Source organism: Mustelus asterias, chromosome 4 (assembly GCF_964213995.1).
Source record: "Mustelus asterias chromosome 4, sMusAst1.hap1.1, whole genome shotgun sequence".
Taxonomy (NCBI): Eukaryota; Metazoa; Chordata; class Chondrichthyes; order Carcharhiniformes; family Triakidae; genus Mustelus; species Mustelus asterias.
The window spans coordinates 141,102,208-141,118,341 of record NC_135804.1 but is presented as its reverse complement, the minus strand read 5'-3'; the positions used below and the strand labels follow the sequence as shown (position 1 = coordinate 141,118,341).

Here is a 16,134-nt window from a genome sequence, read left to right as displayed (position 1 = left end):
CACCCAATGTCAGCAACAAGCAATCTCAGATGTGGTATTGCATGGATTTGATTCATCATGCAATATTTTTCTGATATCCCAGTAAGAGCTCAGAGGTCAGAGAGAACAGTCAAATGTTCCTTCTACACCTTTCCACCAATACAGTTTTTTCTTAGAATTGCAAAAAGATATTTGTTTCACAAACTGCGATGTTAGTTGACATAGCTTAGGGTTTTGCTTCACAAGCAAGAACAATTTGCTTTCCTGGTACAGCACAGCGATTTGATTTGTTCTCAGTGCTTACATATCATGAAGTACAATACCAGGTGAGAAAGGTTAATAGCTTAGAGAAAGTAGGAATTATAAAATGTACTTAGCTCCTCCGCCCCTGGAGAATGAGCATGCAGAGGTTGAAATACACGCAGTGATCCTCTCACCCAGTCCTCACTTGTCTTGTGCTTGTATCATTTTATTAAGCGTGTTCTTCCCAAGCCCAATTGTAGTATTGCCTTTGCTGAGATGAGCAGGCTTAGTGCGACCTAGGATTTGTGGGATTAGGACCACACCATGTGGCTCACAGCCTAAATCAGCTATGGAGCCCTCTTGTAAACTTGAATGCAGCATCATAAAGATTTAATTACTGACACATGATGATATTTGGATGTGCATTATCACTATCATTATCATTATGGTGCAGAACTTAACTTTCAATATTAACTGGTAAGCCAGAGGAATTTTTCATGGTCTTAGATGAATTAGCAATCCTTACTTTTTTTCCCAGTTTTAAATTAAGTCAGGATTAAAATAATCTGTCATGCAGAGCAATTCCATATGATTTTCAAATTGGAAACCCTACTTTTAGACTGATATATGTTATCTTTCCGTTTTCTTTTTGCAGCTTCCAATGCAATTTATCCAGCATTTCAAACTATTTCCTGCCCCCTTGGATACTTCCCGTGTGGCAACCTCAGTGTGTGTCTACCACAGCCTCTCCACTGCAATGGTATCATAGAGTGCGAAAATGGAGCTGATGAGGATGATTGTGGTAGGTATAGTATGGGTAAAGGTTAACACTGAGTGCAGAGACTTTCCGGCCCCACTGCTAATGATATTGGTTAAGCTCGTGTATGGCTGAGCAGAGCTAGGCTCAGTAACTTGTCCGAAGCAGTTTTACTGACGGGTGTCACACAGGATGAAATAAAACCATGTTTCTTCTTGCAGACCTTCTTGATCTGAATTGTTCCAAATAGAGTTGTAAAAAAATTCTAATTATTTTCTCTTCAAATACCTCAAAGTGAGTTCAATTTTGTATGGGTTCAGATTTGAAGGTTAATGTCGAGTTTATCCCAAGAGTAAAGATCAGGTGGATTCGCCATGGTAAATTGCCCCTTAGTGTCCCAAGATATGTAGGTTAGATGGCCATTAGTAAATGTGTGGGGTTACAGGAATAGGGCTGGATAGAGGGGCTAGGTAAAGGTAAGATACTCAGTCAGAGAGTCGGTGCAGACCTGATGGTTTGAATGGCCTCCTCCTGCACTGTAGGGATTCTATGATTCTATAAAACTTCGATATAACCTACTGCATCACTTACTTGCTTAATTTTTTCCCATTTCAGCTGATCTCCATGGCTGGCCAAACCTTGTAGACTGGTACTTTAACCAAGTTAAACGTGTTGATGACGAATCAGAAGATTGTTGTGAGTAGACATACGTTTTACTCCATTTGTAGGTTGATGCTTTCTATATGAAAAAAAATAACTTCATCTATCACCGAGAAATTCTAGCATGCTCATTTTTTTGGGGGCACAGAGAAGTTCATGGATGAAAAAAAGATTCAATTTCCCAGAGTTGCATCTCTCACTTTACATAGAAAAAGTTTCCTCCAAACAAACACAATTATGACTCACACCTTTATGATATTGTATAAAATGTGGTAACTCTTAACTCATTGACAGTCATATCCTTCCTTCTAGCACTTTACGTGTACCCAGAACAATGCACGTGTACAGGTATGACTGTCATTTGCGACGACGCAGGGCTTCTCGCTGTGCCAGCAGTTTCCTCTACTGTAATAAAACTGTAAGTAATTTAACTGTTCTTTACTTTAGCAATGCAATCAATGAAAATGCAATGACAGATGTCCTCATCAGACACCCTCAATGTTTTTCAGAAAACAGTTGTCCCATCTAATGATCAGACTTTTCCAATACATTCTATGCACCTTCCTACTTGACAACATAAAAAAGCATTTACTTATCAAGCCCACAAATGATGAACAATCCATTCATTTTCTAAGGAAGCCTGTGTATAAATAAATGCAAAGTTTTAGGAAGAGATGCAGGAGTTATACCAGCGATCTTTAAATATATAAAAAGAGAAAGGTCAAAGTGAACATAGACCATAAGAAAATTAATCTGGGGAGATACTTCCGGGGAACAAAGAAATGGCAGAGGAGTTAAACAGATGCTTTCACCAGAATTTTACTCCATACCCACCACAGGAATCAGAGCAGGCGAGGGTGGACCATGGAAAGGTCCGTTGACCTCAGGTGGGATTTTATGGTTTCGGGATGAGCGAGGTCGTAAAATCCTGTCCTTTGCATCAGCCTTTACAGTGGAAGATACTTTGAACATCCCATTAATACTAAAGAATATGGGGGAGGAATTAAGTACCATCATCATCACTAGAGATGAGGTATTAGACAAACTAATGGGGTAAAGGCAGGTAAGTCCCATGGCCCTGATGGCTTGCATCCTAGGATCCTAAAAGAAACGACTACAGAGATAGTGGAAGCATTGGTTGTAATTTTCCAAAAATCCTTCAATTCTGGAGAAGTACTAGAGGATTGGAGAACTACTAATGTGACACCCCTATTCAAAAAGGGAGGGAGGCAAAGAGCAGGTAACTATAGGCCAATTAGCCTAATATCTATTGTTGGAAAAATGTTGGAATAAATTATTAAGGAAGTAATAGAGGCATATTTGGAAAATCATGATCTAATCAAGCAGAATCAACATGGCTTCATGAAAGGGAAATCATGTCTGACTCATTTATTAAAGTTTTTCAAGGAAGTCTCATCCAGAGTGGATAGAGGGAAACCAGTTGCATTGTATTTGGACTTCCAGAAGGTGTTTGACAAGGTACTTCACAAAAGGTTAAGTCATAAGATAAGAACCCATGGTGTCGGAGGTAATATATTGATATGGATAGAGAATTGGCTAATGGGTAGGATAAAGCAAGTGGGGATAAGGGGTTCTTTTTCAGGTAGGCGGCTGTAACCAGTGGGGTTCCACAGGGATCAGTGCTGGGACCAATATATATTAATGACTTGGAGGAAGGAAATTAATGTATTGTAGCCAAATTTACAGATGACGCAAAAATATGTGGAAAGGCAAGTTGCGAGAAGGATAGAAGCAGTTTGCAAAGAGATATTGATAGGTTAAGTAAGTAAAAAGTTGGAAATGGAGTATAATCTGGGAAAATGTGAAGTTGTTCATTTTGGAAGGGAGAACGAAAGAACAGAGCATTATTTAAATGGAGGAAAACTGCAGAAACCTACAACACAAAAAGACTTGGGGATACTTGTGCACGAAATACAGAAAGCTAGCACACAGGTGTGGCAGGTAATCAGGAAGGCTAATGGAATGTTGGCCCTCCTTTCAAGGAGGTTGTAGTATAAGAGTAGGGAAGCCTTGCTGCAACTGTACAAGGTACTGGTGAGACTATATTTGGAGCACTGTGAGCAGATTTGGTCCCTTTATTTAAGGAAATATATTATTTCATTGGAGACAGTTCAGAGAAGATTCACTAGGAAGGTCTTCAGTATGGAGGGATTGTCTTATGAGGAAAGGTTAAACAGGTTGGAACTCCACTCCTTGGAATTTAGAAGAATGAGAGGTGATCTCATTGAAACATATGGATTCTTAAGGGACCTAACAGAGTAAATGCTCGGAGGATGTTTCCCCTCATGGGAGAGTCTAGGATCAGAGGGCATAGTTTCAGAATTAAGGGAAACCAATTTAAGACAGAAATGAGGAGGAATTTCTTCTCTCAGAGGGTTGAGAGTGTTTGGAACTCCTTGCCACAGAGAGCTGTGGGAGCAGAGTTCTTGGGCGGGATTTTCCAGCTATGCTCACCTCAAAACCGGAAAATCCCACCCGGGGTCAACGGACCTTTGCATGGTCTGCCCCCCTGACCGCTACAATTCACATGGCTGGACGAAAATTCCCCAGTTGTGTATGTCTAAGGCTGAGATAGATAGGCTTTTGAGCAGTAAAAGAATCCACGGTTACAGGGAAAGGGCAGGTGGATGTGGGGAATGTCGGATCAGCCATGATTCCATTGAATGGTAGAGCAGGTTCGAGGGGCTGAATGGCATTCCTATTTCTTATGGTCTTATGACCTCATTCCTCCCTGTATTTTGATAGTGACTTTTCCCCCTTTTGCATTTTTTTGAATGTGAACAAGAAGACTGAGAACATTTCTGGAAAGACAATGATATTTGGCAATGAAACAATTGCAGATTTTTGTTGGGATTTTTTTTTCTGGAATGTAGGCTGAGATTTTCCAGCTACGTCATGGTAGGACCCACCGTGGGGGATTTGATGGCCCAGTCGAAAGTTCATTGATTTTCGGCAAGACCGGATGATCACAGTGAAGCAATCACATTTCCCTGAGTCAGGGTCCAACTATTTTATACTTTCATGGGACATGGCATGGCTGGCCAGGCCAACATCTGTTCCTCACCTGTAATTTGAGAAGGTGTTGGTAAACCACAGTCTTGAACCGCGGTCCATGTGGTGTAGGTACACCCACACTGCTGTCAGGAAGGGAGTTCTAGGATTTTAACCTATTGACAGTGAAGGAACAGTGATACGGTTCCAAGGCAGGATGATGTGTAACTTCGAGGGGAATTTACAGGTGATGATACCATATGTCTGGTAGCTTTGTTCCTCTTTGTAGTAAAAGTCGTGCGTTTGGAAAATGCTGTTAAGGGAGCATGACAAGTTGCTGCAGTGTATCTTGTAGATGGTACACACTGCTGCCAGTGTTTGCTAGTGGTGAAGGGAATGAATATTTATGATAACAGTAGAGCCAAATCAGGTACAGAACAAGAAATAAAATGGTGCAATAAAAGATTGGATTAAGAGATAAAGTTAAAATGCAATATTTTATATTTTTAAAAATCTTGAACGATAATTTACAACCTGTTGGAAAAAGACACCTCAGTATAAATTGTTACTTTCTGGGCTGGAGATTATTTTATTCATTCGTTGGATGTGTGTGTCGCTGGCTAGACCAGCATTTATAGCCCATCCCTTATTGCCCTTGAGAAGGTGGTGGAGCTGCCTGTTTGAAACGCTGCAGTTCCTGTGATGTAGGTGCACCCTCTGTTGTTAGAAAAGGTGTTTCAGGATATTGACCGAGTGACAGTGAAGGAAAAACATTATATTTCCAAGTCGGGATGTTGAATGACTTGGAGGGAAATTTCCAGGTAGTGGTGTTCACATGTATCTGCTGCCCTTGAAACCATTGTCGATTGTCGGGAAGACCCATCTGGTTCGCTTATGTGCTTTAGGGAAGGAAATCTGCCATCCTTACCTGGTCTGGCCTACATGTCACTCCAGAGCCACAACAATGTGGTTGATTCTCAACTGCCCTTGGGCAACTAGGGATGGGCAATAAATGCTGGTCAGCCAGCAACGCCCATATCCCATGAATGAATAAAAAAACAGAATTTCTGCCAAATTTCTCCTGAAGTGCTTCAAGTGGAAATATATAGAAGGGACACGGAAACAGACTATGTGTCTCAAATGGCATTTACCCTCAACATGAGCAAATAGTCCCAATCACATTTCATCAACTACCGGCTAATAAAATAAAATTGCATTAATTTGAAACAAGATATATTCGAAAGCCAAATACTTATTTGGGCCCAATGTGTTTCAGTTACTTTTGGATAAACTATTGATGTTTATGCTACAGTGACTGCACACACTTGATTTGATTTATTATTGTCACATGTATTGGGATACAGTGAAAAGTATTGTTTCTTGCGGCTATACAGACAAAGCATACCATTCATAGAGACGGAAAGGAGAGGGTGCAGAATTTAGTGTTACAATCCTTAGTGTTGGAAATAAATATACAAATTATTAGACACTTCAATCCTGTAAATCTTTCAGTGAAAGGTAAACAGAAGTTTCACATTGTAAATGCCTGTACTTGTGCAGTGGGTTATTTTGAGTCATTTCTGACACTGACATGCAAGAACATTACTGAAGCTTTTATTAGACTTTTCAAACTTGTCCAGATTTTGACATGAAAAGGTCTTACATGAGACCTTCAGATGAAAGTGGGTTTAAATGGAACTTTCATTCTTCCGATTTTCATAATTTCTGGTCCTCTCTGTGTAAGAGTTGCTGGAATGTATTCAAGAGCGGCTGGATATAGCACTTAGGGTGAATGGGATCAAAGGTTATGGGGAGAAAGCAGGATCAGGATCAGCCATGATGGAGCAGGCTCGAAGGGCCAAATGGTCTCCTCCTGCTCCCACCTTCTATGTTTCAATGTTTCTCTGAATTTAATATTTTAAATCAATTGGAGGGGGGGCGGAGGTGGAGGTGGAGGGGGGGCGGAGGTGGAGGGGGGGCGGATGTGGAGGGGGAGGCGGAGGTGGAGTGGGGGCGGAGGTGGGGGGGCGGAGTGGGGGGGCGGAGGTGGGGGGTGCGGAGGTGGGGGGATGAAGGTGGGGGGGCGGAGGTGGGGGGGGCGGAGGTGGGGGGGCGGGAGGTGGAGGGGGGGGCGGAGGTGGAGGGGGGGCGGAGGTGGAGGGGGGGCGGAGGTGGAGGGGGGGGCGGAGGTGGAGGGGGGGCGGAGGTGGGGGGGCGGAGGTGGGGAGGGCGGAGGTTGGGGGGGAGGTGGGGGGGGCGGAGGTGGGGGGGGCGGAGGTGGGGGGGCGGGAGGTGGAGGAGGGGGGGCGGGAGGCGGAGGACGGGGGCGGGGGGGCGGTGGACGGGGAGGTGGAGCTGGAGGGGATGGAGGGGGGATGGAGGGGGGGTTGGAGAGGGGTGGGGCAGTTGGTGGGGGGTAGGTGGTGTGGAGGGGGGTAGTGGGGTGGAGGGTGGTAGTGGGGTGGAGGGGGGTAGTGGGGTGGAGGGGGGTAGTGGGGTGGAGGGGGGTAGTGGGGTGGAGGGGGGTAGTGGGGAGGAGGGGGGTAGTGGGGTGGAGGGGGGTAGTGGGGTGGAGGGGGGTAGTGGGGTGGAGGGGGGTAGTGGGGTGGAGGGGGGTAGTGGGGTGAAGGGGGGTAGTGGGGTGGAGGGGGGCAGGGGGTGGAGGGGGGTAGGGGGTGGAGGGGGGTAGGGGGTGGAGGGGGTAGGGGGTGGAGGGGTGGAGGGTGGTGGAGGGGTGGAGGGGGGTAGGGGGGTGGAGGAGGGGAATGGAGGGGGTGTGGGGTGGAGGAGGGTGGGTGGGGGGATGGAGGAGAGGTGGGGTGGGTGGAGAGAGGGTGGGGGGTGTAAGGGGGTGGGAGGTGTAGGAGGGCGGTTGGTGGAAAGGGGTGGAGAGGGGGTGTGGGGTGTAGAAGGGGGGTTGGTGGGAATGGGTGTGGGGTGTAGAAGGGGGGTTGGTGGGAGTGGGGGTGGGGAGGTTGGGGGGTGGAGGAGGGGGGTTGGTGGGAGTGGGGGTGGGGAGATTGGGGGGTGGAGGAGGGGGGTTGGTGGGAGTGGGGGTGGGGAGGTTGGGGGGTGGAGGAGGGGGGTTGGTGGGGGTGGGGAGGTTGGGGCGTGGTGGGGAGGTCGGGGGTGGAGGAGGGGAGGTTTGGGGGTGGGCTGGGTGGAGGGATGGAGAGCTTGGGGCGAGTGGGGTTTGGGGTACTGTGGGGGCAGTGGGGGGATGGGGGGGTGGGGAGCCAGTGGGGGTTGGGGGGATGTGGGGGGATGTGGGGGTGGGGTTGGGGGGATGTGGGGGGTATGGGGGGGGGGATGGGGGTGGGGTTGGGGGGTGGATGGGGCGTGTGGGGTTTGGGGGTGTGGGGGGGTGGGGAGGTTGGTGGGGGTGGATGGGGTGGAGGGGAGGAGGGTGGAGGGCGAGGGGAGGAGGGTGGAGGGCGAGGGGAGGAGGGGAGGAGGGGAGGGGGTGGAGGGCGAGTGGAAGGGGGTGGAGGGCGAAGGGAGGGGGGTGGAGGGCGAGGGGAAGTGGGGTGGAGGGGGGGTGGTGGGTGAGGGCAGGTGGGGGTGTGGTGTGGAGAGGAGGGGAGGGGGGTGGAGGGTTGGGTGGGGGGGTGTGGTGTGGCGTGGAGTGGAGGGGAAGGGGGTGGAGGGTTGGGTGGGGGGTGGAAGGGGAAGTGGGGGGGTGGAGGGTGGGGTGGGGGGTGGAGGATGTGGTGGGGGGGGGTGGAGGGGGGTGGAGGGTGGGTGGAGGGTGGGGTGGAGGGGGGTGGAGGGGGGTGGTGGGTGAGGGCGGGTGGGGGTGTGGAGGGGAGGGGGTGGAGGAGGGGAGGGGGTGGAGGGGGGGTGGTGGGTGAGGGCAGGTGGGGGTGTGGTGTGGAGTGGAGGGGAGGGGGGTGGATGGTTGGGTGGGGGGGTGGAGGGGGAGGTGGGGGGGTGTGGTGTGGTGTGGAGTGGAGGGGAGGGGGGTGGAGGGTTGGGTGGGGGGGTGGAGGGGGAAGTGGGGGGGTGGAGGGTAGGTGGGGAGGGTGGAGGATGGTGTGGAGGGGGGGTGGTGGGTGAGGGTGGGGTGGAGGGTGGGGTGGAGGGGGAGTGGTGGGGGGGTGGTGGGTGAGGGCGGGTGGGGGTGTGGATGGGAGGGGGCTGGAGGGTTGGGTGGGGGGGGAGGTGGGGGTGCGGAAGGGGAGGGCGTGGAGGGTTGGGTGGGGGAGTGGAGGGGGAGATGGGAGTGTGGAAGTGAGGGGGTGGAGGGTTGGGTGGGGGAGTGGAGGGGAGGTGGGGGTGTGGAAGTGGAGGGGTGGGTGAGTGGGTGGGGGGTGGAGGGTGACGTGGTGAGGGGTGAGGGTTGGGGGGGTGGAGGGGAGGTGGTGGGGTGGTGGTGGGGGGTTGGTAGGTGGAGGGGGCGTGGAGGCGGGGGCGGGAGGGTGGAGGAGAGTATGAGGGGGTGGAGTGGGAGGGGTGAGCGTATGGTGGGGGGGTGGAGGAGGGGGTGGGATGGGTGGGGAGGTGGCAGGGGGTTGGGGGATGGAGGGGGGGTGGGGTTGTGAAGTGGGGGGTGGAGGGGGGTAGGGGGTTGAGGGGATGGGGGTGAGGGGGTGGGTGGAGGTGGGGTGGGGGGTGGGGGGCTGGAGGGGGGTTGAGGGGTGGAGGGGGAGTGGGAGGGGTGGGGGTGGGTGAGTGGAGGGGGTGGGGGGATGGGGGCAGTGGGGGGGTTGGGGGGTGTTGGGAGAGTGGGGGTGGAGGGGGGTTGAGGGGTGGAGGGGTTTTGGGGGCAGTGGGGGGATTGGGATGGGGGAGGTGGGGAGCGAGTGGGGGTTGGGGGTGGGGTTGGGGGGAGTGGGGGTTGGGGGTGGGGTTGGGGGGAGTGGGGTTTGGGGGTGTTGGGAGGTTGGTGGGTTGGGGGTGTGGGGGTGTGGGGAGGTTGGTGGGGTGGGGGTGTGGGGTGGTGGGGGTGTGGGTGGTGGGGATGGGGGGTGGGGAGATTGGGCGTGGGGTGGGGGGGTGGGGAGCTTGGTGGGGGAGTGAGGTTGGGGAGGTTGGGGGGTGGGGATGGGTGGTGGGTGTGGTGAGGTTGGAGGGGTGGGGTGGAGTGGAGAGATGAAGAGCTGGAGGGCAGGTGGTGGTTGGGGTGGTGGGGTGGTGGGGGGATGTGGGGGCGGTGGGGGGATTGGGGAGGTGGGGAGCGAGTGGGGGTTGGGGGGATGGGGGGATCGGGGAATGTGGGGTTGGGGGGTGGGGGGTGGGGAGGTTGGTGAGGGCGTGGGGTGGTGGAGGAGTGGGGATGGGGAGGTTGAGGCGGTGGGGATGGGGGGGTTGAGGTGGGGAGGTTGGGGGGATGGGGGATGGGGGTGGGGTGGGGAGGTTGGGGAGTGGGGTGGGGAGGTTGGTGGGGGAGTCGGGGTGGGGAGGTTGGGGGTGGGGATGGGGAGTGGGTGTGGGGAGGTTGGGGGTGGGGATGGGCAGTGGGTGTGGGGAAGTTGTCGGGGGGGTAGGGTGGGGGGTGGGGGGTGGGGTGGAGGGATGGAGAGCTTGGGGCGGGTGGGGGTTAGGGTGGTGTGGGGGTTGGGGGTTGAGTGGGGGAAGTTGGGGGAGATGTGGGGGTTGGGTGGGGTGGGGGGGGTGAGGGGGTGGGTCAAAGAGCCAGTGTCTGCGTGGGTTTCCTCCGGGTGCTCCGGTTTCCTCCCACAGTCCAAAGATGTGCGGGTTAGGTTGATTGCCAGGTTAAAAATTGCCCCTTAGAGTCCTGGGATGCGTAGGTTAGAGGGATTAGCGGGTAAAATATGTGGAGGTAGGGCCTGGGTGGTATTGTGGTCGATGCAGACTCGATGGGCCGAATGGCCTCCTTCTGCACTGTAGGGTTTCTATGAAGAGCACGAGAGCAATGGTTATAGGGGACTCTAAAGTTAGGGATGCAGATAGGCACTTCTGTGGATGTGAAAGAGACTCCAGGATGGTATGTTGCCTCCCTGTGCCAGGGTCCATGCCGTCTCTGAACATGCAGAAAGCATTCTGAAGGGAGAGGGTGAACAGCCAGAGGTCGTGGTACATATTGGTACTAACGACATAGGTAGGAAGAGTGATGAGGTCCTGCAGCAGCAGTTTAAGGAGTTAGGTAGAAAGTTAAAAAGCAGGACCTCGAGGGTTGTAATCTCAGGATTACTCCCTGTGCCACGTGCCAGTGAGGCTAGAAATAGGAAGATAGTGCAGCTCAACACATGGCTAAACAGCTGGTGTAGGAGGGAGGGTTTCAGATATCTGGACCATTGGGATCTCTTCCAGGACAGGTGGGATCTGTACAAGAAGGACGGGTTGCATCTAAACTAGAAGGGCATAAATATTCTGGCCGGGAAATATTCTGTCACACAGGAGGATTTAATCTAGTTTGGCAGGAGGTTGAGAACCAAAGCAAAGGTCAATCAACTGAAGGGGAACCAGAGATTAGGGCCAGTAAGACTCAGAGAAAGAGCAGGAAGGGTGTGGTTGCTGATCAAAGAGTCTGGTGGACTGAAGTGTATTTATTTCAATGCAAGAAATGTAACAGGTAAAGCAGATGAATTTAGAGCTTGGATTAGTACGAGGAACTATGATGTTGTTGCCATTACAGAGACTTGGTTAAGGGAAGGACACGATTGGCAGCTTAACGTTCAAGGATACAGATGTTTCAGGCGGGACAGAAGGGGTTGTAAAAGGGGTGGGGGAGTTGCATTACTGGTTAAGGAGATATCACAGCTGTAATGTGAGAGGACACCTTGGAGGGCTCATACAGCAAGGCAATATGGGTAGAGCTCAGGAATAGGAACGGTGTAGTCACAATGTTGGGGGTTTACTATAGGCCACCCAACAGTCAGTAGGAGTTAGAGGAACAGATATGTAGGCAGATTTTGGCAAGGTGCAAAAGTAACAAGGTTGTTGTGGTGAGAGATTTTAACTTACCTTATATTGACTGGGACTCACTTAGTGCTAGGGGCGTGGATGGGGCAGAGTTTGTAAGGAGCATCCAGGATGGTTTCTTGAAGCAGTATGTAGATAGTCCAACTGGGGAAGGGGCCGTACTGGACCTGGTATTGGGGAATGAGTTCGGCCAGGTGGCCGACATTTCAGTAGGGGAGCAATTCGGGAACAGTGACCACAACTCAGTAAGCTTTAAGGTACTGATGGATAAAGATAAGTGTAGTCCTCAAGTTAAGGCGCTAAGGTGCTAAACTGGGGGAAGGCTAATTACAACAATATTAGGCAGGAACTGAAGAATGTAGATTGGGGGCAGATGTTTGAGGGCAAATCTACATCTGGCATGTGGGAAGCTTTTAAGTGTAAGTTGATAGGGGTTCAGGACCGGCACATTCCTGTAAGGATGAAGGATAAGTATAGCAAGTTTTGGAAACCTTGGATAACGAGAGAAAAAAGAAGCATTTGTCAAAGCTAGGAGGCTGGGTACACACGAAGCAAGTGCAGAATACAAGGAAAGTAGAAAGAAACTTAAGCAAGGAGTAAGGAGGACTAAAAGGAGTCATGAAAAGTCACTGGCCAGCAGGATTAAGGAAAATCCCAAGGCTTTTTATACAGATATAAAGAGCAAGAGGGTAGCCAGGGAGAGGGTTAGCCCACTCAAGGACATGGGAAAGAATCTATGCGTGGAGCCAGAGGAAATGGGCGAGGTATTAAATGAATACTTTGCGTCAGTATTCACCAAAGAGAAAGACTTGGTGGATGATGAGTCTGGGAAAGGTGTGTAGATAGTTTGAGTCATGTTGAGATCAAAAAGGAGGAGATATTGGGGTTCTTGAGAAACATTAAAGTAGACAAGTCCCCAGGGCCTGATGGGATATACCCCAGAATACTGGAAGAAACAAGGGAGGAAATTTCTGGGGCCTTGAGAGAAATCTTTGTATTCTCACTGGCTACAGGGGAGATTCCAGAAGATTAGAGAATAGCCAATGTTGTTCCTTTGTTTAAGAAGGGTAGCAAGAATAATCCAGATAATTACAGGCCGGTGAGCCTGACATCAGTGGTAGGGAAATTAGTGGAGAGGATTCTTCGAGACAGGATTTACTCCCACTTGGAAATAACTGGACGTATTAGCGAGAGGCAACGCGGTATTGTGAAGGGGAAGTCATGCCTCATGAACTTGATCTAGTTTTTCGAGGAAGTGACGAAGATGATTGATGAGGGTAGGGCAGTGGATGTTGTCTACATGGACTTCAGTAAGGCCTTTGACAAGTCATGGCAGACTGGTGCAGAAGGTGAAGTCGCATGGGATTAGAGATGAGCTGGTAAGGTGGATACAGAACTGGCTCAGTCATAGAAGTGGAGATGTCTGTGTCAATATGCGCGATCATAGAATACTATGCGATCATAGATACTCGGTCATAGAAGACAAAGAGTAGCAGTGGAAGGGTGCGTTTCTGAATAGAGGGCTGTGACAAGTGGTGTTCCTCAGGGATCAGTGCTGGGACCTTTACTGTTTGTAATATATATAAATGATTTGGAGGAAAATATAACTGATTTGATGAGTAAGTTTGCAGACGACACAAAGGTTGGTGGATTTGCGGATAGCGATGAGGACCATCAGAGGATACAGCAGGATATAGATCAGATGGAGACTTGGGTGGAGAAATGGCAGATGGAGTTTAATCCAGACAAATGTGAGGTAATGCATTTTGGAACGTCTAATACAGATAGGAAATATACAGTAAATGGCAGAATCCTTAAGAGTATTGATAGGCAAAGGGATCTGGGTGTACAGGTACACAGATCACTGAAAGTGGCAATGCAGGTGGAGAAGGTAGTCAAGAAGGCATACGGCATGCTTGCCTTCATTGGCCAGGACATTGAGTTTAAAAATTGGCAAGTCATGTTGCAGTTTTATAGAACCTTAGTTAGGCTGCACTTGGAATATAGAGTTCAATTATGGTTACCACACTACCAGAAGGATGTGGAGGCTTTGGAGAGGGTACAGAAAAGATTTACCAGGATGTTGCCTGGCATGGAGAGCATTAGCTATGAGGAGAGGTTGGAGAAACTTAGTTTGTTCTCACTAGAACGATGGAGGTTGAGGGGCGACCTGATAGAAGTCTGCAAGATTATGAGGGGCATGGAAAGAGTGGATAGTCAGAAACTTTTTCCTAGGGTGGAAGAGTCAATTACTCGGGGGCATAGGTTTAAGGTGCAAGGGGCAAGGTTTAAAGGAAATGTACGAGGCAAGTTTTTTATCCAGAGGGTGGTGGGTGCCTGGAACTCGCTGCCGAGGGAGGTAGTGGAAGCAGATACGATAGTGACTTTTAAGGTGCATCTTGACAAATACATGAATAGGATGGGAATAGAGGGATACGGTCCCCAGAAGGGTTGGGGGTTTTAGTTCAGTTGGGCAGCATAGTCGGTGCAGGCTTGGAGGGCCGAAGGGCCTGTTCCTGTGCTGTAATTTTCTTTGTTCTTTGTTCTTTTTGTTCTAACATCCTGTCCTCCTTCTGCGCCAAGAATTTCTTTCATTCTATGTTTGACCAATAAGACCTGAAGAAATGAAAGCAAAGAGGGCTAAACTGGATAGCCCCCTGAACCATGAGCAGGGATCGCGATGTGGAATTAACCAATTACTGTTGATTGCAAAGCCAACACCAACTTGGTGCTACCTGCTCATTGGAATGATTGCCCCATGCAGCCAGTGCTATCAACGCTGTTGATTGGCTGTCTGTATCAGTAGGGGGCCTAAATCATAACTTCCCAGCACCGGCGAAAGCTTGCCTTCACTTGGTGCATTGTGGCTAGAACAGGTGCTTCCTACTCTCTTGCAGGAGAAGATGGTGCACAACCAGAGGTTGTAGTGGCTACCCACGGGGGCACAGGCATATCCTAACCACCATGGGAGGAGGTGACACTGGCTATTATTGGGACACCCATTGCTGAGGCTGTGGTCAGTGGGAGAGTTGAAACCAACAAAGATGATGGCATGCTCACACTTAGGGTTTGATTGTTGTGCAGTCATAATGACTTTGGAGCCATTTAAAAGTGGCAGGCGGGATCCGATTCCAGAATATTCACCCCATTCCCGGCATCCCCAATTTCTGCTGAGTAGGGGTAAGTTTGCAGTAGTGAACCTGCACCCTGTATTCCCAATCTGGCCAGCTCCATTGATGGGATAGGCATCTCCAGGCCAACCTCCCACTGCCTGCGCCTGCACAATTTTGTGCAATTGGGCCATTTCTCCATGATTCACGGCCCCTCAGAGGAGTCTGAACCATTGTCTGATACCTTCAAAAGGTCTTCCTGTGCCACAGTGCTCCCTCCATGCTAAGCCACGTCATGCCCCTCTACCCCACTTCCATGGTCCCTTATACCACCCACGTCAACTCAATGGCAACTCAAGCTCCCCTCCCCCCCACCTACCAACAATGACCCCTCATAACCTCCATGGTAAATCATGGCCCTTCCATGACCAAATATGCACTCCCTACAGAACCAATGAACCCATGGGTTGCCCCTGAGTTCTAATGCAGATAACTCAGATGAGAATTTAATGGACCTGGCTGCACAAGAAGGCTGAAATAAAAGCAGAACATGTTGGAAGTACTCAGCAAATCTGACAACATCTGTGAAGAGAGAAAAAGAATTAAGGCACTAGCCTTTCATGAAAGCTATTCTAATGAAAGATTATTGACCTGAAATGTTAACTATATTGCTCTCCAGATGCTTCCAGATTTGCTGTTCCACCATTTTCTGTTTTTATTTCAGATTCCCAGCATCTGCAGTAGTTTGCTTTTGTACAGCGAAAGGTTGATGAATAGGTTTGCACAATTAAATGCTTGGTGCATTGGCCTACCCCAAAAGTCCTCCACTAACATGCATGTGGCTTTGTGCAAAGCTTGGTGTCCATCCTTTCCAGCATGGAGGTGGTTGCCAATGCAGATAAGAATTCATTGCAGTTATAAGTGTCTTGCCATATAAAACCAAAACTGCTTTTATGTCTTTCTTCATCTCTGCCTCAATCTAGGGAGCTACGGCATAACAACATCACAACCCTCGTTGATGACCCGTTCATTAGGTACCGACAACTGGATACACTGTGAGTATTTCACCAAAAATAAAGAACAAATTATTTGGCACTTGACCCCTTCAGAAAGCAATGTAAATTGGATAATCATGTTCTGGCTGAATGCTAACTTAATTTTGGCAATGCATAATAAAAACAAAAAGTGCTGGTGAGTTCCAAAGAAAAGTCTTATTGGACTCAAAACATTAACACTGTTCCACTCTCCACAGATGCTGCAAGGCCTGCTGAGTTTTCCCAGCATTTTTTGTTTTTATTTCAGATCTCCAGCAGTATTTGCTTTTACGTTGGCCATTTATAGATTGTCTCAAGAGGTGAAGGGCCAACCTGAGTCAAACAGATCAACAGAAATGATGTTATGGGAGATGGATGTATGCTTATGGGTACTGGCTAGTCTTTTAGGGAGATGTTGCTATTCTTAGTAATGGCAGTTAGTTACTCTTCCTCC

The 16,134-nt window shown here is 49.8% G+C and overlaps 1 protein-coding gene across 1 annotated transcript in view; it reads left to right on the top strand.

Moving 5' to 3' along the window:
• Positions 1 to 16,134, top strand: part of rxfp2l (relaxin family peptide receptor 2, like) — a 101,405-nt gene that overhangs the window by 35,192 nt on the left and 50,079 nt on the right. The window contains exons 3-6 of the mRNA XM_078212069.1: positions 878 to 1,024; positions 1,595 to 1,675; positions 1,952 to 2,057; positions 15,630 to 15,701. Coding sequence (XP_078068195.1) covers positions 878 to 1,024; positions 1,595 to 1,675; positions 1,952 to 2,057; positions 15,630 to 15,701 — 406 coding nt within the window. The remainder of the gene's footprint in view (positions 1 to 877; positions 1,025 to 1,594; positions 1,676 to 1,951; positions 2,058 to 15,629; positions 15,702 to 16,134) is intronic.